Genomic DNA, 25440 nt, shown 5'->3' with positions numbered 1-25440 from the left:
TTGTCATGTACGGCATGAGTTACATGCCACGCTCATGGTGCGGTCGCGCCAGTTTCGCTGGCTCGACATTTACCAAATTCGGTATTGCTCGACGTGACTGTATGATGGACATAAATGACAGGTCCCAACATGCGAATCACGACATGCATGTCATGTACCGTAGGATTTACATGCCACTGTCATGGTGCGTTTCCGGCCGTTTGGTTAACTGGATATATACCAAAATTGGTATGGCAGGACACGAGTGCGTGATGAACATAAATGACAGGTTATGCATTACGTTTCATTAGCGTGGTACATACAAGATTTTCCACGCATGCATGAATGTAAAATGTGCGATATATAATGAACTAGATGCCATGTCATGAATGACTTTATTTGCCTCAAAGACAAGAAAAAGGCGATGTAAGCAGCGCTTTGCTGGCTGCTTCGCATTACATCGATTCCCACAGTGCGTAGGGTCTGCCGGATTTTTTTCATCCATCCATACATTGGAATATTTGTGAAAAAAAAAATTGCGGAATTTTGCTGGTGCGCCGCTCTTTGGCAGAATCCGCCTTTTTCACGATGCCACGGTGCATGCGCCCTTCGCCTAGCGGAAAACTCAGGAAATGTCTCTTCATCCTAGAGGTTTTGTGTCTAGCAATACCGGTTTTCTCCTCCCCTACCAAAACGACAGAGGGCAGCAGAGGAAAATTAGAGAGGCGGATTGCGGAACCACTGTTACGCATTAGTCTGTAGACGTCGCGGTAGTTGCTATAAGTGTATAACTATTCTGTTTTCTTGTCGTACATTTTGTCGATGCTGCTTGTTGTCGCGCTAGCTTTTACAAGTGTCATGTTTTCTCAATTTTCTACAGGAGGTGACTTCAAGGAAGTGCGAGTGAACCCGTGCCCACAGTTGCCCTGCAACTTTGAGAGAGGAAAGAGTGTCGGCATAGAAGTGGACTTTACTCCTGGTGAGGAACACGCTATTCTCTAAGAACATCCAGAAATTGGTGGTCACCACGATTCCTTATACAATGTTTTTGCTATAATTCAATAGGCGAGTATGGTGCAGTGTCATGTGTACATGCCTAAAATGATTGCTTTGTATTTTGCATGCCGGGGTGTCGAAGGAGGAAAGCAAAGCAATTTGTGCTTTGCTTCAGAGCAAAGCAGAGGGCGCCCCGCCGTTTCAGGGGTGCATTCATGACGTAAGGGTGGCCATTTGGTTGGTAATCGTGCAAAAAACTAGTTTATCGAAAAGAATTGCAGTTTCGCTTGTGTTCCGATGGGTAGAGATAATTAGGAAAACTTTTTCAGCGCAAAATAACACAGGGACGAGAAGGGAGGACACAACACGTGCGCTAACTTTCAACTTTTGTTGAAAGTTAGCGCACGTGTTGTGTCCTCCCTTCTCGTCCCTGTGTTATTTTGCGCTGAAAAAGTTTTCCTAATGTCTTACCAACAAGGCCGAATTTCTCCCCTTGGGTAGAGATAAAGTGGGTAACGGCATATGTTGGACTTCGACGTTTTTCAGCATCAATGATGTTTCTGAAGGCGTTGAGTGAAGTCTGCGACGCGAGGTAAGCATGTCTTAATAGGAGGCATTCTATGAATGCATCAAGTTAAAAAACAGGGTTATTGTTCGTATGATACCTTAGGTGAAAGAAGGCGCTACGTGCATGGCGCCTTTGGGCCAAGATCGAAGGACAAATCTCAAGAAAGCCTATAGTGCCCAGAAAGGGGGCTCTAAACATTGACGTAGCCAGAGGGCTGGTGTTGGAGGGTTCAAAAACCCCAGAAAGCTTAACAATTTGTATGTGTACACATATACACAAACATACAAACACGCACGAACTATGAGGCGATCTAAGTATGTCTTAATAGGAAACATTGTATGGCTGCACCAACATAAAAAAAAGCCAGGCCTGCGCGGAAAGCGCAGCGCAGTCACAGCGAAAGCTCGAAGAGCGGCATTTCAAGAGCCCGATAAACTCTCTTGTGCCTACTAATACAAGTACACTAGCAACGTACCCACTACGCCACAAATCGTAATTTTTGTGAAGTTGGGAAGCACCCACCACAACATTACTCGTCATTCTGGGGAGAAGCGAGGTACCATCTCTAAGGCATTATGTGCAGTTTCTTGATGCGACGGCTGATGATGATGAAAAATTATGACTGAGCTTTTGTAATGGGTTGGAAGCTTTAAAGGACCCACTAGTTCCGTAATTCGCATTGTGTGATGCCCGGTCGTTATTTCACTCTCCCACCACGCTTTATACCATACGCTAACATGAGAAAACGATAGAGAGAGGGAATTAACATCATTGAGACCCTGAGGAAATGGATCATGGGAGCTTTATGGGCTTCCTTGGCAACCAATAGAACTGCACTTGCGAGGAACCCACTCCGCTATAAATCATCATAATTTTTGTGAAGTAGGCAAGCAGCCACTATGCAATTTTTCGTCATTCTGAGGAAAACCGCGGTATCTGCTAAACACCTGTAAGGCATTATGCGCACTTTGTTGATGCTGCGGCTGATGACGATGAAGAGTTATGGCAGAGCCCTTTGTAATGGGTTGGAAGCATACAACAACCCACTCGTTGCGCAATTCGCATTGTGTGACGCCTGGTTACAGAATTCGCCTTGTGCGACACTTGGTTGTTATTTTACACTTCTACCACGCTACATTACATATGTTAATGTGGTTCCTTCCCGACCTAAAGCCTGTATAGGGTCTTTTGCAAAACGGTTTCAAGCTCCGGCATGGCTCTGAGGTAAAATACTGGGCTCCCACGCGGGGGGCCCAGGTTCGAACCTCGTTCCATCCTGGAAATTTTTTCGTATTTCCTCTTTTTTCTTATTTCGCGCGATTGTGGTTACGAACACCGGCGGCGGCGGCGGACAACTACGGCGCCAAAAACGGCCCATGTTGTGATCTCATAACAGCTTTCGCTGTAAAAAAATGGCTGATCGCTCCGCAATAGGAGTCGGTATAACACGAAAGTGAAACGTATTTCCATGGCAGTAGTTGACTGTTTAATATGCATTCATATATGAGAGCTTGCACAATGTCCATTGGTGTTTGGAAGCTATAGCACCGTTTGACGTGGATGCACACACGTTGACGCCTAGTAGCACATCTCGATCCCGACGAGTAACACGCATGATCATGATTTACCCCTTGTGGTAGTTGAAGTAGTTAACATAGTCCCGGACACAGCATGTGGTGAATTCCGGGCAAAGATGACATTAACAAGCACATAATAAACACTGGTACTCGATATGCATAGCGTCAGAGCGTCAACTGAGGAGAGAAACTGCGCTCCCCAGTAATAGGGTAACCTACGTCTGTGTTAATGCATATACCGCACAGCGCTTCAGCAACGCGAGAGGCAGAGTTAGTAGATTAAGCCAAGGCGCGAAATTCGCCCGCGGATGTTGTTGCCTTTCTGCTGCGCTTATTGCAGCAGTTCTTTCAGCCAGTGCTAACTCAGTCGAAGCTGTAGGCGCGGAGAAACTCCGTTGGTGCATGTGGAAGCTGCACTACTCTAACAACGAACCGTCACACGATTACACTACGCAAAGGGCAAAGCACGTAACTTAAGGTCTAGGGCACACCCTCGATGCCAGCGCGGCCAGTGTTCCTTGGCTGGCATAGAGGCGCCTGAACTCCGTCATCACTGAAGCACTCCCTATTGGCGCTCGTAAGTGTCATGACGCAGCACTTCACTTCACCGCTCACAGGCGGCGACACAGCCTCGCAAAGCAAGAGCACTGGGCGAGAGGCAATGCGTGAGATAAAAGGCACGTTTATGGAGCCCCGTACGTGTGCGTCGGTGACGCAGTGGGTAGAGCGCCCAGCACCTATCGTCATGGACGAGAGGTCGTGGGCTCAATTCCCAGGTAATTCGCGTCAACGAAATGTCCTCTAGCTTTTCTTTTCATCCACTTTAGTATATTTCACCAACGTCATATCTGTGACGGAAATACGTCATTGAAGTCTTTGTGGGCAGGAACATGAAACGCTTCGGTGTTATAAACTGGTTTGTTGTTTGTATGACACGGTAGGTGGAACAAAGGTGCTAAAGGGGTTGAACACCCCCCCCCCCCCGGCCTCTCCCCGAATAAAAAATTAGCCGAACACACGAACGCTTGCGTCTCATGCCGCACTTCCGGGGCGCTAAGGCGCCAGGTTCCTGTGAACGTGCGTACGTTGTACAGATGCGGCACTGCCATAATATGCCCGCCTGCGTGAGCACAACGATTCCCTCGTAGGACGGGCTAGCTCGCAGCTGTAACATACGCTACTGCCGGGAGTGTGGACGGTTCTGCAATTTGCATTCTGGCCCTCAACTGGGAGGGGGGGGGAGGTGAGGCAACGGGAAGTTGTCGAGGCAGCTCATATCTGCACTCAGTCGCAGACATGTGTCGCGCAGCCCCCGCATGGTAAGGAACTGGTGTACTTCAAGATGTGATGGCCGGCTGATGTTTTCTTTTTACCGCTCCTCTTTGCGCACACTGTGTGACAGATGATAGACGTAACGATAAGTATGCCTTCTTGCAATGAAGTTTTCATTTGGCAGGCAGCACTCGACCAGCAGTTTCCTTTGTTTTATCTTGTCGCTCTGCCCTTCACTTTTGGATTCTGTGGCTGTTCACACTGAAGCTTTTCAAGGCTATTTCGTCATATTTCCACTTATGCGAATGCGCTGTATTTTGCAGATCTTGCAGGTATTGCAGATAAATAAAAATACCATATAAGACACTGATATTGAAACGAAAGCAAAGTGAAATATGTATTTATTGAAGGGAAGAAATTTGGTTTTCCACATGTCTGTTCACGCATGTCAAAGAAATGAAATCTGGATTGCAATAGTCGTCCACACTGTGAAGCTAAATGACACTCCAAGTCTCTGTGGCAAGATTATCGCCTTTGAAGTGACTCAGACGCTTTTCTGGCTCTTTCAGTGAATGACGTAGAAATATATACGCGCTCGGCTTGTTCGCTTATTATGTCCGCTGTGCTATGCCAGATGTTTATGCTGTTTGCTGTTAATTGGGAAGATGTGTATCCCGAAGTTTTCGAAGCACATTATTTAGTTATTTGGGATGCTTCATGCCTCGATATATCCAGTTAAAGAAGATTCGGCAGGCATTTCCTCTATGCCTTGGTTAACGTTATTTAGGCTTCTTGGAGTTTTTGAAAACATGTGATGTAAGCATAGCCAATATCTTTGAGAGTACTGCCAAAATTTCATTGTCTTCTCTGCGTAACTTAAAAATCCAAAAGAACTACTTGTAAATTGCTACTTCCCTTCTGACGTTCTGGCTAACGTGTTCAGATGAGGCAGGCATATCTTGTTTCATGCTGTCTTTATCGCTTTAAAGGGGTACTGACACAAAATTTCGCGGCTGAGATAGCCTGCTGGATCGATTCCCGTGTACGTGCGTGTACCATCTGCAAAATATCGACAGCGAATAAAGCTGGGAAGGTATTTGATATGAATTTTGAAGTTCGCGAGCGCGATCTAGCATTATAGGCCGCACCTGTTGCATTGACACTCTCGGAGGTGACCCGAGGTGACCCCCCTACTTCCCCTACGTAACCGTTGCAGCCGGTACAAGTTATGATGACGTCGTAGCCGCCATTTCTGTTTTGACGCGCTTTCCCGACGAATCGCTCCTCGCCAGCGGCTCAACCTGAAGTGATTCGCCACGTCGAAAATTCCTTCCATCCCCGCCGCAAGAAAATCGTCGCCATCAGACGACGATGAGCCCGACGACGACAGACCGCGCGGAAATGCGTCACTGTTCTGTGTGCTCACGTGACCGAGCGTTTCGCTCGCTAGGTGGTGACAGTTGCACTCGGCGGCTTGTCGTTTTTGGAGCTCTGTCAAAACCGAAACTGAGGCTGTGTCGGTAATGAGGAGCTTGTAATTAATTATCTGTCGCGCGCTGCAGCAAACGATGTGCCGTGTTATGACTAACAGGCCCCCAGCAACACATTGCAGCAAAAAAAAAAAAAAACGCGGGGCGAACATTTTTGTGTCAGGACTCCTTTAAGTCAGGAAAGGAAGCCATGGGTGCCTTAAATGCCGGATTCGATGACGGCTTTCTCAAGTGCATTAACCCTTTTTCATAAAGAATAAATCAATAATTCCAGTTATCTCAGCATTGTGTGACTTGTGACACATTTTTACAGCTACGCTGACCTATTTTCACATTTCATAAAAGCTAACGTATTTTGGACATGCATTCGCAGAGGCCAACTTCGACAGGCTTCAGGCGACGTTCAAAGGGGAGCTGACACCGGGCACCTGGCTTCCTCTGCCTGGCTTTAAGAAAAATGCCTGCGCGAAAAGCGGCCTCGAGTGCCCGCTGGAAGCTGGAAAGCAGTACACTTTCTCCAAGCAGATCTCTGTACTGCCTTCGTTCCCTACGGTAAGCTTAATATAGTGAAAAAAATACAGTTGATGGTGAATACACGATAAACTTGCTTAAACGCGAATGCCGCGTACACAGAACATTGGAGTCAACACTGAATGGGGAGCTCTCACTAGCATGCTTTCATGCTAGTGAAAAGTAACTTTCCAAAATGCATTACACAGCGCATAGTTAAAATGAGCGTTCTGATTTATATTTAAACCTACTAGACACTGTATAAATTGACGTAAACCGCCACTGAAGTACACTGCACCATACCTTGCGGCTAACAGGTGACTTGGCTAAAACGGATGCTTGGACGTGTTGATTCCTACTTATAAAGGCTAAACTGCGCAAAAAAGGCTGAACACACACATGCAAAAACGGATATCTGTGTGCCTTTCTGTGTGTTCCGTCTTTTTTGCGCTGTTTAAATCTTTCTAGGCGACTTGGACTTACAATACGATATGTTAGGTCTGACTCTTTCATCAAACGCTGATAGTGTCATTTAACACTTGGTTCACTGATCATTTGCCCACATTAGCTCCCATTTGCGGCGTTCGAAATACCTGCTCGTCTAAAGTTACATGAAGGCATGCGAACAAGTACAATGAAATGAGCCGTGGCACTAAGCAAAACACTACGGAAACACTTTCGATGATTCGACGAAAAGTGCGAAGTAATTTAATGCACGCGTACATATGCTATACAGGATGTTTTTTTTTAGACAATACATATTTTTTATCAAAATCTATGACAGTCAAGCTCCTGCCGTTTCGCATATGATTTCTACGTCGAGGCGGAAATACTTTTCCGCAGCTAAACTGGCGTTGACGCGAATGATTAACAAAAACTCATTAATTAACTTTTAATGATTTACTTGAGGACAGGCGTTTATATTAAAAAGTTGTAGTGCGTTCAAATTTATGGCATACATATTATTTTTAAATCAGAAAGTTGCACGTAATTCGAGACATTCATAATCGAATGTCAAGGGCGAAATCGAAACTGATCGCGCCCGGCGCGCACAAAGCGCGGCGGAACACCGGAATTACACGTGGCAAGAAAGTGATGAAATTTGAATGAAGGCGCGCCAAAGCAGAATCTGTTCAGAAAAATCGGCAAGCATTCTGAAACACACTAGTAGACAGCTTAATCTTAGTGTGCGATGGGTGGTGCCTGTCTGTTTTTTTTTCTTAAAACTCTAAAGAGGCGCGAAGAACTATTTCGCGTGTCTGCAAGAAGAAGCGCCGCAGTGGCCGCCCCTGAGTTTCGTGCTTCCTAGTCAAAGAAAATGTTGATATTGCGATTTTATTGTGCACATTCGAAATAAACAGTTAAGCACCAAACACTACGCGCAAAAGCAAGGCTACGCGTGGGCACAAGTGAGATGACCTGCAGCTTTTCACGAAAACATACGGCCGCGGAGCGCCATAATTCAAATTTCGTCATTTCCCTTAGTCGGGTAGTTCCGGCCTGACGTAGCAGAACGGTCGCGCTTCGTGCGCGCCGGGCGCGATCAGTTTCGATTTCGCCCTTGAAATTCGATGATGGATATCTCAAACCACATGCAACTTTCGTGATTTATAAAAATAGGTATACCATAAGTTGGCGCGCACTACAACTTTGTAATACAAACACCTGCCCTGAAGTCACTAACTAAAAAGTTAATTAATGAGGTTTCTTAATTATTCACGTCAACCTTATTGTAGCCGCAGGAAAGTATTGCCGCCTCGACGCGGAGTTCGTGTGCGAAAACAGCAGGGGCCTTACTGTCATAGGATTGTTAAAAAACTGTATTGTCTTAAAAATATACCCTGTATATTTTGCATTGACACACCGTGCTTTACCACGATTCCACAATTATCTGCACACGACCGAAACTAAAAACAGAAATTGTTCCGCAGAATGCAAAACACCTCAATCTCAATTGATACGCGAGGCTGCCCATTACGGCCGTCAGTACATATATAAACATACAAAAATCAATGTCAACGGCCTAACAAACACTTGCCGATATTACAACAGGCGATCATCACTGTAACAAAAAATATCTGTTATTCTTTTCGGTGTGTCCTGACGTGGCAGACATCAGGATTCCCTTTGCAGATATATGTTAACTCTCTTTTGCAGAGTAACGCCGCAGAAAGAGTGTTTAAAACAACCCGAAAGAGAGCTAAAGTGTTGTCCGCATCATGGCGTTATGCGCTCGTAAGCGTCCGTCAGTTGTTTTCTGTTTGAAATTCTCTGCAGCCCGAAATTTGCGAGCGTAAGTTCGTTGTGCGGTATGCAAATATGTCCCTCTATGTACGTATAGAAACCAAATTACACCGTGAAGTTGCGATGAGGACACCACTGTTTCATTTGCAGGCGACAAACACAGACAGGACGGCAGTTTCTGTAACCACATGCACAACATATAGAGGCGAGGAGACTGAATTGTTAGCCTTACAAAGGTTCTTTCGAATCAAAGGTAATTACGTGTGGTGTGTTTGCTTCGGTGCAGCTTGAAATCAAGGCAGAAGTGCGACTGAAGGCGGGCAACGGCACGACGTCTTCTGTTTCTACGTTCCCGTGAAGATTGTATGAACGTCACCACCGCCACAGAGGCCGACGGCGATTCCATTCTGCCACCACTCACCAAGCTGTGCCGTTTCCAGATCGAAATGGACAATATGTGGTCCTGTTTTGAAACACCAAAGTGCAATTGGGAGACAGCAGTGTTTTGATAGCCCATTTTTTTTCAACTGTTGCACATTTAAATACCCGGCCCGTTTTTAATGCCTATATCTACTTCCCCTCATTCTGATAGAAATTGTAAAGTTACTTACTCTCCGTAAGGCTACATTTTACTACGTGTGCAATAAGTGCAATAACAATGGTTGTAAGTTCTGCCCATAAAAGAACCCTGTTGGAACACCATGTATTTCATAACCAATCGACATATTGCTACTTTATTTACTTTTGCCCTGCAGCGACCCCTGTAGTATGGTATATTAAATGTCAGAATATTTACTGTTTCGGGCATTGTCTTCAAAGGTAGAATTGTGAATACGTCAGGGTGTTTTACCTTGGGAAAAAATTGCTCCCGTTTCAAAATCATTCTTTGATTTTTTTTAAGTTCTCAATTTTGATTGCATGTGTGCGTCAGCTCGCGTGTTAAGAAATAAAGCGCAAGTTTCGAGATATTATTCCTGCTTGTGCGTTTATTCTGTCCGCCTGCGTTTTATTCTATTGAAGAGAATGTTCACAACCTGCCGCGGTGATGTAGTGGTTATGATACGCGACTGCCGATGCGAAGGTCGCGTGGTCGAATCCCGGCAGCGGTGGCCGCACTTCGATGGAGGCGAATGGTAGAGGCCGGTGCACTTTGACTTACATACACGTTAAAGAACTCCGAATGGCCGGAAAATTTCCGGAGCCCTCCCCTACGGCGTGCCTCATAATCATACCGTGGTTTTCGGGCGTAAAATATTGGCGTTTTATAATCGTTCTCATATCTACCCCAGCAGTTTTAATTTCATCACTCATCGTGCTACTGCAGAGAACATTTCTTATAGCAGTGATCATATATTTGTGATGAATATTGGGCGAACTACATGCAAACTGTCCACCATGCTTTTATGTGTGCCGTGTCGAAACGAGAACTTCAGAACTCCCCAAATGTACAAGTGCCTATCTATCTATCTATCTATCTATCTATCTATCTATCTATCTATCTATCTATCTATCTATCTATCTATCTATCTATCTATCTATCTATCTATCTATCTATCTATCTATCTATCTATCTATCTATCTATCTATCTATCTATCTATCTATCTATCTATCTATCTATCTATCTATCTATCTATCTATCTATCTATCTATCTATCTATCTATCTATCTATCTATCTATCTATCTATCTATCTATCTATCTATCTATCTATCTATCTATCTATCTATCTATCTATCTATCTATCTATTCTTTTATTTCTCTAATTTTTCTCTTTGCGGAAACAACCAAATGGAAAGTGGTAGCCGTCGCCATGAAGCTGCGAAAACAACTGCTTCATTTATTTTTATTCGAATAAAATCAATGTACTGCTTATTCCGCTGACATAAACAAGCCCGTCGTAGGTTTTTGCAGCCGTCAAGAGGTATTTCTAGAAGATTACGTGGGATCCTGAGCATGGAGTGGTCCAAGTAAGTTCGCTTCAACGCTGACCACATTTTTTATTCTTCTGTTAAGAATCTGGAGGCCGGCATGGTGGAGATATAGTCGCTGCCTGCGCGAAAAGTGCATCTTATGGCACATGCCATGAGTGGGTCACCCATCGTGGTGGTCCCGTGGTAATGGTATTCACTTGCTGACCCTAGCACGCGGAATCGAATCCCGGTTGCGGCTGCTGCATTTCTATGGAGGCAAAATTCCAGAGGCCCATGTACTTATATTTAGGTGGAGAACCCCAGGTGGTCGAAATTTCCGCAGCCCTGCCCTACGGCGTCCCCTGTAATCATATTGCGGTTTTGGGACGTAAAACCCCAACAGTTATATTATTATGAGCCGGTCGCAATGAATCAGAAGTTCCCAATACTAAAGCACAAATTGTGGCGCTTGGATACAGCGATTTGCCGGCGGGGCAATTGACAGTTCGCTAGCCGGGCACTGAGCGAACGATTTGATGAAAAATCAAGACTAAATAAATTCGAGAAAAAAATTGAATGGCCTCACTTCAAATCCCGCTTTCGTTGCAAGAATATCATCTCAAGCGGAATATAAACCGCTTCGTTTTGGCCGCGACTGAGGACAACCAACGAAGGGTGATCGTTAACGAGAAACAGTTCATAGAGCGGCTGCTGCTGCTCTTGCACTATGCAGACTTGATACCTTTTATGCGACTACATCGGTCAGTCATCCGGAATAAAAAAAAATAGAGCTGCTGTAAAGTCAGGTTGTTGTATAGGCGAAGACTTCAGCAGCAAAGACGTCAAATAAAGGTTGAACTTGACATTCGGCGAATACATGCTCAGACAAGCAATGAACACTAGCAGTATAACGAAAGCGGGAAGCGCAGCCGCTGCTAGTCGAGAATATTATCTGTTGGCGAATGGTGACGCGTATTATAAATGTGTTGCTGGTGTTGCGATATGTTACACACTGTATTCAACTATTCGCATTGTGAAAGTGATCTGACCAGTACATTCGAAAACACTCGCCAAATTTCCACTAAAGTAAGGCATGGCACACTACGAGAGGCAACACATGTACCAGTTTTAGTCTGCGAATAAAATATAAAATAAAAATAGCCAAATGAGCAATGACCAAGACGCACCAGCGCAATAGGAGTGCTCCCCATCAGAAGAAAGCTCAGCGATTCTAATCAAGGCGATCAGTAGTTATCAGGATGCACCACCGTACTGGAAAAGTTCTTAATACGAAGGATTGTAAGACAATATTATAAAGGATACGAGGAATTACCGATAAGATCCATGGTACTGGGAGAGTACCTAATGCGAACAAAGCTCAGCGATTCTACTGAAGGCGATGATTAGTTGCCAGGGCGCACCACAGTACTGGGAGAGTGTTAATACAAGGGAAGGTCAGATATTATTCTCAAGGAAAGGGTCAACGGCCAATATGCACCGTGGTTCTGGGAGAGCACCTAATACAAAAGCCCAGTGATTCTACTCAAGGCAATAAGTAATCACAATAATGCACCATTGCAACGTGAGATTGCCTAATACGAATGAAGCTAAAGTTTGATGAAAATGCACACGGGAGAATTATGTACAGTCGTGAGGTACATGAGATAGAACAGTGCCTTTAAAATTTAAATGTAATAGCGGCTAAACATATATATGTGGCGAGCGCAAGTGTTCGCCACACTAAATGTTCAAGTGGAGAGGTATCTCTTGTAATTCCATACGTCACATTCAAATTGGTACAAGCAATCACTGATTAATCATGGAGTCGGCGTTTCATCTTACATTGCGCACGACTATAGATACGTTGAGCAAAGAAAGCAACAGCGTGAATAGAACAAGGGCGACAAAGCAACGAAGACCACGGGACAAGCGGTAACTGCCAACTGAATGTTTATTACAAGAAAACCAGCCATTTATACATTCTCAGAATAAACACGCACACATCACTCGCTAATAACAATCGCAATCTTTCTTTCGAGAAGTTTATTTCACTCTCCGCTAGTACAAGAGAGGGCAAACTGACACAACGGTCACCTTCGTTACAGATCCAAAAGGCCTCTAAAATTTCTCTTACCTTCGTAGATTTTCCCTTTCCTGTAAATTCCGTTGTTTGAAACATGGGAACACATGTTCACTTCATACAATGGTCACCTAAAAGACTGCCATATTTATTCTTTACGTTAGTGCTGTGTTGACAAGCACGATCATTGAAACATTGTCCAGTTTGACCTATATAAACTTTCCCACAGCTCATGGCGATCTGATACACCATCTTACTCGTGCATTTAGCGAAGCGAAACGGGTCTCGTGATTAGTTGTGCACGCGTGAGCCTGTTCTTTGTGCTCATGCGCGCACATATCGATCGACTCGTAGAAAAAAGGGCAAAGAATGAAAAAGTCGCGTATAATGTATTAGGGGAACGAATATCACGAATTGAGCAAAAGCAGGAAGGAAGTGTTCGAGCATGCTGCCTTACAAAGGATTTGGAAGGGAATGCACTAAAGCAGTGGTTCTCCGCCATGGATATATATGGATCCCTTGTATACCGGAGGGACTGATGGCATCTTGCAGTGAAAGAAAGCGGAGGGGGGGGGGGAGTATACACTAACACAACATGCAGCGTGTGAAATAGGTGCCTTTTATTTCTACCTGAACACGAATGGGTCAAACAAAAATGCAACATCAATTCGATCTCAACAGTTTGTCAATGAGTTGTGCGGTCTACAATCCCATTCAACCTGTTTGTAGCTACGTTTGCTTTTGAAATATGCTAGCCTGCAAAATGCATGCTCGCATGCATATGTCGTACAAAAATGCAACAGAAACTTTACAGCGATCTCATGAAGGAAAAACATAAGTCAGCTCCGCCGCATTGTAAGCTTGCTCTGCGGTGCAGCATACCAAAATTGAGAGGGGCCGCTGTCACGGGACCTAGTGTGCCTTCAAAAAACGCTCTTTTTTGCAGGCATGGGGTTTGCGGATCCAAAAAATGACCTCGCGGACCCCCATTTTAGAACGTCGCCGAGTCAATTCTCGAATGTTTACCTGCGAAGAAAAAGTCAGCAGGATTTACTGGCACATCAGAAACTATGATATCCCCTTGATAATGCATAAAGCAACCCTGAAAAGTCGCGCGAAATCATATCGGTCGACATTTGGTTTTAATGCAAGAGCCAGCAATGGCTGCCCTAGAAGAGAAACACGAAACAGGAGCCCTTGCCCTAACGGGAAAATGAGAGCAAGCGGCGCTTGGCGTGGGCGTGCCCGAATTTCTTTCTTTCTTTCTTTCTTTCTTTCTTTCTTTCTTTCTTTCTTTCTTTCTTTCTTTCTTTCTTTCTTTCTCTCTTTCTTTCTTTCTTTCTTTCCTCGTTCCCTTCTTTCCATCTTTCTTCCTTTCTTTCTTTCTTTCTTTCTTTCTTCCTTCCTTTCTTTCTTTCTTTCTTTATTTCTTCCTCGTTCCCTTCTTTCCATCTTGTCTTCCTTCTTTCTTTATTTCTTTCTTCTTTCTTTCTTTCTTTCTTTCTTTCTTTCTTTCTTTCTTCCTCTTCTTTCTTTCTTTCTTCTTTCTTTCTTTCTTCCTTTCTTTCTTTCTTTCGTTCTTTCTTTCTTTCTTTCCCTCTTTCTTTCTTTCTTTCTTTCTTTCTTTCCTTCCTCGTTCCCTTCTTTCCATCTTTCTTTCTTTCCCTCTTCTTCTTTCTTTCTTTCTTTCTTCCTTTCTTTCTTCTTTCTTTCCTTCCTCGTTCCCTTCTTCCATCTTTCTTTCCCTCTTTCTTCTTCTTTCTTTCTTTCTCGTTCCCTTCTTTCATCTTTCTTTCTTTCTTTCTTTCTTTCTTTCTTTCTTTCTTTCCTTCCTCGTTCCCTTCTTTCCATCTTTCTTCCTTTCTTTATTTCTTTCTTTCTTTCTTTCTTTCTTTCCTTCCTCGTTCCCTTCTTTCCATCTTTCTTTCTTTCCCTCTTTCTTTCTTTCTTTCTTTCTTTCTTTCTTTCTTTCTTTCTTTCCTTTCTTTCTTTCTTTCTTTCTTCCTTTCTTTCTTCCTTCCTTTCTTTCTTTCTTTCTTTCTTTCCTCGTTCCCTTCTTTCCATCTTTCTTCCTTTCTTTCTTTCTTTCTTTCTTTCCTTCCTCGTTCCCTTCTTTCCATCTTTCTTCCTTTCTTTCTTTCTTTCTTTCTTTCTTTCCTCTTTCCATCTTCCTTTCTTCTTTCTTTCTTTCTTTCTTTCCCTTCTTTCTCTTCTTTCTTTCTTTCTTTCTTTCTTTCTTTTTCTTTCTTTCTTTCTTTCCATCTTTCTTCTTCTTTCTTTCTTCTTTCTTTTTCTTTCCTTTCTCTTTCTTTCTTTCTTTCTTTCTTTCCTCGTTCCCTTCTTTCCATCTTTCTTTTTTCTTTCTTTCTTTCTTTCTTTCTTTCTTTCTTTCCTCGTTCCCTTCTTTCCATCTTTCTTCCTTTCTTTCTTTCTTTATTTCTTTCTTTCTTCCTTTCTTTCTTTCTTTCGTTCTTCCTTTCTTCTTTCCTTTCTTTCTTTCTTTCGTTCTTTCTTTCTTTCTTCCTTCTTCTTTTCTTTCGTTTTTCTTTCTTTCTTTCTTTCCCTCTTTCTTTCTTCTTCTTTCTTTCTTTCTTTCTTTCTTTCTTCCTTTCTTTCTTCCTCTTTCTTTCTTTCTTTCCTTCCTCGTTCCCTTCTTTCCATCTTTCTTTCTTTCCCTTTCTTTTCTTTCTTTCTTTTTCTTTCTTTCTTTCTTTCTTTCTTTCTTTCTTTCCTTCCTCGTTCCCTTCTTTCCATCTTTCTTTCTTTCCCTCTTTCTTTCTTTCTTTCTTTCTTTCTTCTTTCCCTCTTTCTTTCTTTCTTTCTTTCTTTCTTTCCATCTTTCTTTCTTTCCCTCTTTCTTTCTTTCTTTCCTTCTTTCTTTCTTTCGTTCCCTTCTTTCTTTTCTTTCTTCCCTCTTTCTTTCTTTCGTTCTTTCTTTCTTTCTCTTTCTTTCTTTCTCTTTCTTTCTTTCGTTCCTTTCTCTTTCTTTCTTCTTTCTTTATTTCTTTCTTTTCTTTCTTTCTTTCTTTCTTTCTTTCTTTTTTCCTTCCTCGTTCTTTCTTTCTTTCTTTCTTCTTCCTTTCTTTCTTTCTTTCGTTCTTTCTTTCTTCTTTCTTTCTTCTTTCTCTTTCTTTCTTTCTTTCTTTCTTTTTCTTTCTTCTTCTTTCCTTCCTCGTTCCCTTCTTTCCATCTTCTTTCTTTCCCTCTTCTTTCTTTCTTTTCTTTCTTTCTTTCTTTTTTTTCCTTCCTCGTTCCCTTTTTCCATCTTTCTTTCTTTCCTCTTTCTTTCTTTCTTTCTTTCTTTCTTTCTTTCTTTCTTTCTTCCTCGTTCCCTTCTTTCCATCTTTCTTTCTTTCCCTCTTTCTTTCTTTCTTTCTTTCTTTCTTCGTTTTTCTCGTTCCCTTCTTTCCATCTTTCTTTCTTTCTCTTTCTTTTCTTTCTTTCTTTCTTCCTCCTTTCTTTCTTTCTTTCTTTCTTTCTTTCTTTCTTCTTTCGTTCTTTCTTCTTTCCTTCTTTCTTTCTTCCTTTCTTTCTTTCTTTCTTTCTTTCTTTCCCTCTTTCTTTCTTTCTTTTCTATCTTTCTTTCTTTCTTTCTTTCTTCTTTCCTTCCTCGTTCCCTTCTTTCCATCTTTCTTCTTTCCCTCTTTCTTTCTTTCTTTCTTTTCTCTTTTCTTTCTTTCGTTCTTTCTTTCGTTCTTTCTTTCTTTCTTCTTTTTCTTTCTTTCTTTTCTTTCTTTCTTCCTTTCTTTCTTTCCTTCCTCGTTCCCTTCTTTCCATTTTTTTCTTTCTTTCTTTCTTTCTTTCTTTCTCTCCTTCCTCGTTCTTCTTTCCCTCTCTTTCTTTCTTTCCCTCTTTCTTTCTTTCTTTTTCTTTCTTCCTCGTTCCCTTCTTTCCATCTTTCTTTCTTTCCCTCTTCTCTTTCTTTCTTTCTTTCTTTCTTCCTCTCTTTCTTTCTTTCTTTCTTTCTTTCTTTCTCTTTCTTCTTTCGTTTCTTTCTTTCTTTCTTCCTTCTTTCTTTTTTCTTCTTCCCTTCTTTCTTCTTTCTTCCCCTCTTTCTTTCTTTCTTTCTTTCTTTCTTTCTTTCTTTCTTCTTTCTTTCTTTCGTTCCCTTCTTTCCTTCCTCTCTTCTTTCTTTCTTCCTCTCTTTCTTTCTTTCTTTCTTTCTTCCTCTCTTTCTTTCTTTCGTTCTTTCTTCCATCTTTCTTTCTTTCCCTCTCTTTCTTTCTTTCTTTCTTTCCTTTCTTTCCCTCTTTCTTTCTTTCTTTCTTTCTTTCTTTCTTTCTTCTTTCTTTCCTCTTTCTTTCTTTCTTTCTTTCTTTCCATCTTTCTTTCTTTCCCTCTTTCTTTCTTTCTTTCTTTCTTTCTTTCTTTCTTCCTCTCTTTCTTTCTTTCGTTCTTCTTTCGTTCTTTCTTCTTTCTTCCTCTCTTTCTTTCTTTCGTTCTTTCTTTCTTTCTTTCTTTCTTTCTTTCTTTCTTTCTTTCTTTCTCTCTTTCTTTCTTTCGTTCTTTCTTTCTTTCTTTCTTTCCTTCCTCATTCCCTTCTTTCCATCTTTCTTTCTTTCCCTCTTTCTTTCTTTCTTTCTTTCTTTCTTTCCTTCCTCTTCCATCTTTCTTTCTTTCCCTCTTTCGTTCCCTTCTTTCCTTTCGTTCTTCTTTCGTTCTTTCTTCTTTCTCCTCTCTTTCTTTCTTTCCCTCTTTCTTTCTTTCTTTCTTTTTCCTTCCTCTTCCTCTCTTTCTTTCTTTCGTTCCCTTCTTTCCATCTTTCTTTCTTTCCCTCTTTTTCTTTCTCTCTTTCTTTCCTTCCTCGTTCCCTTCTTTCCATCTTTCTTTCTTTCCCTCTTTCTTTCTTTCTTTCTTTTTCCTTCCTCTTTCTTTCCATCTTTCTTTCTTTCTTTTTTCTTCTTCTCTCTTTCTTTCTTTCGTTCCCTTCTTTCCATCTTTCTTTCTTTCCCTCTTCTTTATTCTTTCTTTCTTTCTTTCCTCTCATTCCCTTCTTTCTTTTCTTTCTTTCCCTCCTTTCTCTTTCTTTCTTTCTTTCCTTCCTCGTTCCCTTCTTTCCATCTTTCTTTCTTTCCCTCTTTCTTTCTTTCTTTCTTTCTTTCTTCCTCTCTTTCTTTCTTTCTTTCTCTCTTCTCTTTCTTTCTTTCTTCTTTCTTTCTTTCTTTCTTTCCTCTTTCTTTATTCTTCTTTCTTTCTTTCTTCTTTCTTTCTTCCTTCCTCGTTCTTCTTTCCATCTTTCTTTCTTTCCCTCTTTCTTTCTTCCTTTCTTTCTTTCTTTCTTTCTTCCTTTCTTTCTTTCTCTTCTTTCTTCGTCTTTCTTTCCCTCTTTCTTTCTTCCTTTCTTTCTTTCCTTCTTTCCATCTTTCTTTCTTCCCTTTCTTTCTTCCTTCTTTCTTTCTTTCTTTCTTCCTTTCTTTCTTTCTCTCTTCTTTCTTTCTTTCTTTCCCTCTTTCTTTCTTCTTTCTTTCTTTCTTTCTTTCCCTCTTTCTTTCTTCTTTCTTTCTTTCTTTCCCTCTTTCTTTCTTCCTTTCTTTCTTTCTTTCTTTCTTTCTTTCTTTCTTTTCTTTCTTCTTTCTTTCTTCCCTCTTTCCTTTCTTCTTTCTTTCCCTTTCTTTCATTCTTTCTTTCTTTCTTTCTTTCTTTCTTTCCTTTCTTTCTTTCTTTTCTTTCTTTTCTTTCTTTCTTTCCATCTCTTTCTTTCTTCTTTCTTCTTTCTTTCCTTCTTTTTTCCCTTTCTTTCTTTCTTTCTTTCTTTCCCTCTTTCTTTCTTTCTTTCTTCTTTCTTTCCCTTTCTTTCTTTCTTTCTTTCCCTCTTTATTTCTTTCTTCCTTTCTTTCTTTCTTCCCTCTTTCTTTCTTTCTTTCTTTCCCTTCTTTCTTCCTCTTCCTTCTTTTCCATCTTTCTTTCTTTCCTTTCCCTCTTTCTTTCTTCCTTTCTTTCTTTCTTTCTTCCTTTCTTTCTTTCTCTTTTCTTCCTTTCTTTCTTTCCCTCTTTCTTTCTTCCTTTCTTTCTTTCTTTCCCTTCTCTTTTTCCTTTCTTTCTTCTTTCTTTCCCTCTTTATTTCTTCTCTTTCTTTTCTTTCTTCCTTCTTTCTTTCTTCTTTCTTTCCCTCTTTCTTTCTCCTTTCTTTCTTTCTTTCTTTCCTCTTTCTTTCTTTCTTTCTTTCCCCCTTTCTTTCTTTCTTTCTTCCCTCTTTCTTTCTTCCTTCTTTCTTCTTTCTTTCTTTCTTTCTTCCTCTTTCCCTCTTTCTTTCTTCCTTTCTTTCTTTCTTTCTTTCTTTCTTTCCTTCCTCGTTCCCTTCTTTCCATCTTTCTTTCTTTCCCTCTTTCTTTCTTCCTTTCTTTCCCTCTTTCTTTCTTTCTTTCTTCCTTTCTTTCTTTCTTTCTTTCCCTCTTTCTTTCTTCCTTCCTTTCTTTCTTTCTTTCTTTCCTTCCTCGTTCCCTTCTTTCCATCTTTCTTTCTTTTCTTTCTTTCTTTCTTCCTTCTTCCTTTCTTTCTTATTCTTTCCCTCTTTCTTTCTTCCTTTCTTTCTCCTTTCTTTCCCTCTTTCTTTCTTTCTTTCTTCCTTTCTTCCTTTCTTTCTTTCTTTCCCTCTTTCTTTCTTCCTTTCTTTCTTTCTTTCTTTCTTTCTTTCCTTCCTCGTTCCCTTCTTTCCATCTTTCTTTCTTTCTTTCTTTCTTCCTTTCTTTCTTTCTCTCTTTCTTCCTTTCTTTCTTTCCCCTCTTTCTTTCTTCCTTTCTTTCTTCTTTCCCTCTTTCTTTCTTCCTTTCTTTCTTTCTTTCTTTCCCTCTTTCTTTCTTTCTTTCTTTCTTCCTTTCTTTCTTTCTTTCCCTCTTTCTTTCTTCCTTTCTTTCTTTCTTTCTTTCTTTCTTTCCTTCCTCGTTCCCTTCTTTCCATCTTTCTTTCTTTCCCTCTTTCTTTCTTTCTTCCTTTCTTTCTTTCTTTCTTTCTTCCTTTCTTTCTTTCTCTCTTTCTTCCTTTCTTTCTTTCCCTCTTTCTTTCTTCCTTTCTTTCTTTCTTTCTTTCCCTCTTTCTTTCTTTCTTTCCCTCTTTTCTTTCTTTCTTTCTTCCTTTCTTCCTTTCTTTCTTTCTTTCCCTCTTTCTTTCTTCCTTTCTTTCTTTTCTTTCTTTCTTTCCTTCCTCGTTCCCTTCTTTCCATCTTTCTTTCTTTCCTTCTTTCTTCCTTTCTTTCTTTCTCTCTTTCTTCCTTTCTTTCTTTCCCTCTTTCTTTCTTCCTTTCTTTCTTTCTTTCCCTTCTTTCTTTCTTCCTTTCTTTCTTCCTTTCTTTCCCTCTTTCTTTCTTTCTTTCTTTCTTCCTTTCTTTCTTTCTTTCCCTCTTTCTTTCTTCCTTTCTTTCTTTCTTTCCTTCCTCGTTCCCTTCTTTCCATCTTTCTTTCTTTCCCTCTTTCTTTCTTTCTTCTTTCTTTCTTTCTTTCTTTCTTTCTTCCTTTCTTTCTTTCTCTCTTTCTTCCTTTCTTTCTTTCCCTCTTTCTTTCTTCCTTTCTTTCTTTCTTTCTTTCCCTCTTTCTTTCTTCCTTTTTCTTTCTTTCTTTCTTTCTTTCTTTCTCTTTCTTTCTTTCTTTCTTTCTTTCTTTCTTTCTCCTTTCTTTCTTTCTTTCTTTCTTTCCCTCTTTCTTCCTTTCTTTCTTTCTTTCTTTCCCTCGTCTTTCTTTCTTTCTTCGTTTTCTTCTTTCTTTCTTTCTTTCTTTCTTTCCCTCTTTCTTCCTTTCTTTCTTTCTTTCTTTCCTTCCTCGTTCCCTTCTTTCCATCTTTCTTTCTTTCCCTCTTTCTTTCTTTCTTTCTTTCTTTCTTTCCCTCTTTCTTTCTTTCCCTCTTTCTTTCTTTCTTCCTTTCTTTCTTTCTTTCTTTCTTTCTTCCTTCCTTTCTTTCTTTCGTTCTTTCTTTCTTTCTTTCTTTCCTTTTTTCTTTCTCATTGCTCCCTTCTGACTTTTCTTATTGCATGCCGTGGAACGGGCTGTCATCCACATGTTTAGCACTGCAACGGGCACTTCAATTGCTAGAGGCAACAACGACGGTCATACTGTCATATCGAGGCAACAGTGAAATGTGGCAACGTGTAATGAAAAGTTGCCTCGATAAAAGGTGAAACTGACATGACATCAGAAACGGTTGATCGCTGGCAAGCCCATGATCGAAAGAGAATCAATTATTCGAGAGCGCCGCATTCACGTACGCACGCCAGCAGCGCACCTTCGAAGGCCTCATTTGTGTACATCCGCATTTCTGTACACTCGAGAGCGCCGGGTTTTTTGTCGTTCACACTTACGATGCCTATTTGTAAGGCAATACGATCTTCGCTGAAAAAAAAAAACTAGCATGGGAGGCCTGAAAGAACGTGGCACATTGTCGCTGGAAGAAATGCTGCCGATGCACTTGAGCATGACGGGGTATGGGCATATTTAAAGCTGTGTTGTTGAGACACTGAAGGCTAAAGCCTTCGATGCCCCATAAAACGAGAAAATTGACCGTCGGCAATGGCGGTGTCAGCACGAACGATGCAAGAACTCATGTTATCAGAGTTCACGGCTTCACGATGTGGTCAAATCTTCACAGATAGTCAATATTTGGAACGTCATCATGACGCCACATAGGACGGCGTAACGTGATGACGTCAACACGCGAAATGATCTCATGGTAAAAGGTGTGCCAATCCCGGAGAGAGTGCAAAACCAGTGCTTCCTTTGCTGGAGACAATGCAAAACTACGTCACGTGCAGAAAGCCAGGGGGTGGGGGACAAGGATCAATGCATCGACTGAGAAGAAAAATAAGATGGGTCAATCATAAGTTTACCACTACAATCAAGGTGAATGCCACTCTCAGACCCCGAAGTCCTTGATGCGAAACAATAAATGAAGCCTGTACGTATCGTCTAAGCGTAGACGATGTCGAAGCGTATAAAACGGGTGGTCAAATTTCTGGTTAGGTGAAAGCATAGGTCGGCAAAAAGTTGGAGCTCAGTCAGACTCACTCAGCAAATACATTCTGCTCTGAGGGCTCACTCGGACTCAGACTCACCAAAATTTTCATCAACCGGACTCACTCGAACTCAGACTCACTAAACTCTTTCTCAGCCGGATTCACTGGACTCAAACTCACGAACGTTTTACTCAGCCGGACTCACTCAGACTCAGACTCAAAGCTTGACTTGAGCCTGAGTGAGTCGACTCATGAGTCCGTAAGCGTAAAACTGTCTTTTTTTAGATCATGGTGTCAATGCTATTTAATGCCGATATCTCACATGATCGGTGCTCTACAATACGCCTTTTCATCTTATACCTTCAAATACGAGCTATCATTAATTCAGTAATCCAGTAAGGACATTTTTATGAAGTACCCGGATCAAACGAGGTATTTTTATCAAAAACTTTCAGTGAAAGAGTTGGCGGGGGGAGGTCATGGCACCCCTCCCAATTCACGTCTCTGACCTTTTTAATAAATATTGGGGTGGCGCGGGAACGTGAGTGTGTTGAGATATGTGCGAATATATTTGAGTACAAACGTAAGCCAATATAAGGCTGATAGTAATGCTGAAGATGAGTAGATTGGACCATAGGTCGGCAATAAAAGGTGGAGCTCACTCAGACTCACTAAAGAAATATATTTTTCGCTGAGGGCTAAGGCTCAAACTCACCTATATTTTCCTCAACCTGACTCACTCGCACTCAAACTCGCCGAATTATTCCTCATCCAGACTCACTCAGACTAAGACTGGTGCGCCGATCAGAGTCTGAGTGAGTCGACACAGGAGTGAGTTTCCCGACGTATGTGTGCAAGCCGCAGGAACGGATCAACCTTGTACAGGAGCAAGGACTTTGTATGTGCATCGAACCTTGCGCCTTTGGATAACTTGTGGCGCAGGGTAAATAGAAGTTCTAAGACTTTGAATAAGGGAACAATGCAAAATGGGGGTCAGGGACCTTTTCCATGCGAAGTATCTCTTGCTCGGGGGGTATGTCCCACGGTGTTGGCCTGGTAGTCCGCACTCACACTACGCATGCGCAACTATCCTCCTTCCTTCCATCCAACAGCTGCGCGTTACTCTCCACTTCTCTACCAGCACCTGCTTGCGCTTCTCCTGCGTTCTCATTTCTGTTCTCGCGGCGCATGCGCTACTCTCCTCCTCTAGTCTCCTCTCCTTCAAGTGGTAGAGCGCTGAGCGCGTTCACTACAGCGCTTGCTTCTGTTGACTCCTCTGAAATGAGGGCTCGACATGTCGAAATTCTCTCCTGCGCAGCGCCGCGATGAGCGCCAGCGCATGCGCGTCCCCTCCCCCTCTCTCTTCTCTCCTACGCTCCCCCCTCTCGCGCGCCTGTCGACCGCGTTCCCCGCTCGCCCTGTGAGAATTAACGGCCAGGCTAGAGGGAAGACACGACGAGCGTAGTGTTCCTTTTCGCATTCCACGACGCGAGGTCGGTAGCATGCCCAAAGAACGCCAAAGGAACGCGCTCGTGCAAGTGCTCCGGCTTCGCATCGCCTTATGGTCCCCTTTAGCGGGAGATGGCGTAATTTTTTTGTATGTGCTGCCATAGGTGCGCGTAGCGGGGGGGAGAGGGGGGCAGCCGCCTACTCTAATCATCTAGGGGGCGCGCCAAGACTCAGTCGGACATTTTCCGTCAGTGTTTAATTTTCAGGGTTATGAACATGCAGGTTTTTGACGATAATGGCTACCGAGGACCTCTGATCTTGCATTCTAAGAGCTCTTCCCACATTTAGCCTCGGAAAGTCGGGAAGCAAGGGGTGCCGTTGCAAAGCTTGGCGTTCAAACGCGAAAACAGGAGGTGGGAGGGGCTCTGTGATGAGACCTCGCTCCCCCTCTCCCCCCAATGAACACCCTGAGCACGCCTATATGTGCTTCCTTCACTAATTTGTCTGCTACCTCATTATTTGATACTACCGCAACATGGCTTGCTGGCTATTCAAAGCCTAACTGCCACACGCGCTTCTTTTTCAATTTTTATGTAATCGGCCCGTTACACGCGTAACCACTGCCTCGCGCAGGTATAGCACCGGAGTGTCTTGGAACGTTCGCGATGGTTTTATATCCTTCCGATAAGGATGCCCGCACCACGTGAACGATATGGTTTATTCTAGAACTAACGCAATAACACTGGAATCTTCGATGCCACAAGTACAAATGCCGACCTGTCTTACCGCTGATAGGATTACCGACGACTGACGTCTGCCCTGCAAGAGCCTGCAAAACTGGGCTAGTTGGTTGATCCTAATGGTAAAAGCAGCGCAAAAGACGACAGCTGTTAGTTCAGCGCCTGTCCCGTGTCGTTATTTTTCCCGTGTCGTCGTCCTTTTGCGCTGCTTTTACCATGACGCCTGTCTATTCCGCTGTTTATGCACTTTGATTGTTACTTCTTCTACTGGACAAGTTCGCCCAACAAAGCGTTTCACCTTTACCTGGCTGCGTTTTGCTTTCTTCAACGTCACCAGCACGTGACAATATGTCGTAATCATCAAGAGAAGGTACGGTCAATGTGTCCAAGTTTTGTTTGTAAGGGTGTCTTCTACATGAACAGAAGACGCCAGGCCTGCACGGAATACGCAGCACAGTAACAGCGAAAGCGGGAAGAACAGCCTTCCTAGAGCCCGTTGGTAACGCTCTTGGGCAACTACTACAAGTACACTGCCAAGGTACCCACTCCGCCATAAATTATCATAATTTTTGCGAAGTAGGGAAGCATCCACTGCGCCAATATTCGTCATTCTGCGGAGAAGCGAGGTACCCGCTACACATCTGTAAAGCATTATTGCGCATTTTGTTGATGGTGTGGCTGATGAACATGACTTCCCACCCATTACAATGGGCTAAGCTCTTTGTAACGGGTGGGAAAACGTGAAAACGTGAATCACATTTGTCGTTAACGTTTGCGTGGGAACCACGCGCCGGCTATCTCAAGATAGCGCCCCATGCTGCGCACTGGCGATGCGCGTGGCCCACCTGCGCGGTTTGAAAGGAGCAGCCTGCACGCTTCTGGGGAGAGGTTGATTGGATGCCACGAAAGACAGATGCTGCCACCAGCACTGGCCGATCGCTGCTGCCCCAGATCATGGTCTCCGCTTCCTGTCCCGCGTCCCTGGGGCAATCTTTCCGTATGAGCCGCAGCTTTAAATAAACAGATGTGTGTTGTGATTTGAAGCCTGAGTCGTCCTTGTTTTGGCTGCGGTCGAGAGGCAGCAAACCCTGTACCCACACATTTTACAGGGATATGTTTGTCACGTAAGTATGAAATACGTGCTGGAGTTTCGCACGATCCTGTAATTTAATGCAACGAATTACCAAATGGAAGAAACTCCACGCGAGTACATCAAGCAGGCTTCTTTTAACACTGCATGAAAATTACAGTCACTAAGTCGACTTCCGAAGCGCGCGCCTGGAAGCGTCGTCTGGCAGCTTGTCTCATGGACAAAAGGAAAGATTACGAGAGGCCACTGAGCGATAAGCGTAGGGAGACTCTCACCCAAACTCTCGCGCCTCGCACGCTTCACAACGTCTCGACAATCTCACGCCTCGCAAGCTCTTGCGTGAAATATTTTCCACGGCGGAGGTACCAAGCAGCTAAAAAAAGAAAAAAATATGGAAAAAAGAGCCGCGTAAAATAAATGTAGTCTGTCAACTTTTTATTCTGTTCTGTTAAAGGCAGATACATTTTCTTGTAAGAGAAGCTGAAGAGTTATGAATAAAGGTTCCTCGAATTCATTCGCCTGCGCCGCCACCAAGGGAGGCGGGGCGAGCTATGAAGGAGAACCGTTAGCGTCTATGAGTGCCGGAGGCGTCGGCTT

General features: G+C 42.6%; 1 protein-coding gene across 6 annotated transcripts in view; it reads left to right on the top strand.

Moving 5' to 3' along the window:
- Positions 1-25440, top strand: part of LOC119399464 (NPC intracellular cholesterol transporter 2) — a 110123-nt gene that overhangs the window by 67417 nt on the left and 17266 nt on the right. Inside the window, exons 2-4 of one of the 6 annotated variants that reach the window (XM_037666264.2) lie at positions 860-958; positions 6256-6434; positions 8923-9053. The exons of 1 other annotated variant lie outside the window; for it this stretch is intronic. In XM_037666264.2, coding sequence (XP_037522192.1) covers positions 860-958; positions 6256-6434; positions 8923-8994 — 350 coding nt within the window. In that variant the 3' untranslated portion in view covers positions 8995-9053. Of the gene's footprint in view, positions 1-859; positions 959-6255; positions 6435-8922; positions 9054-25440 lie in introns of those variants that run through there. 4 more of the 6 variants (XM_049417715.1, XM_049417720.1, XM_049417717.1 and 1 more) reach the window with 4 other exon arrangements.

The sequence above is a fragment of the Rhipicephalus sanguineus genome, chromosome 7 (genome assembly GCF_013339695.2).
Source record: "Rhipicephalus sanguineus isolate Rsan-2018 chromosome 7, BIME_Rsan_1.4, whole genome shotgun sequence".
NCBI classification, from domain to species: Eukaryota; Metazoa; Arthropoda; class Arachnida; order Ixodida; family Ixodidae; genus Rhipicephalus; species Rhipicephalus sanguineus.
The sequence above is the reverse complement of the archived record's forward strand: the minus strand, read 5'-3'. Positions and strand labels throughout refer to the sequence as shown.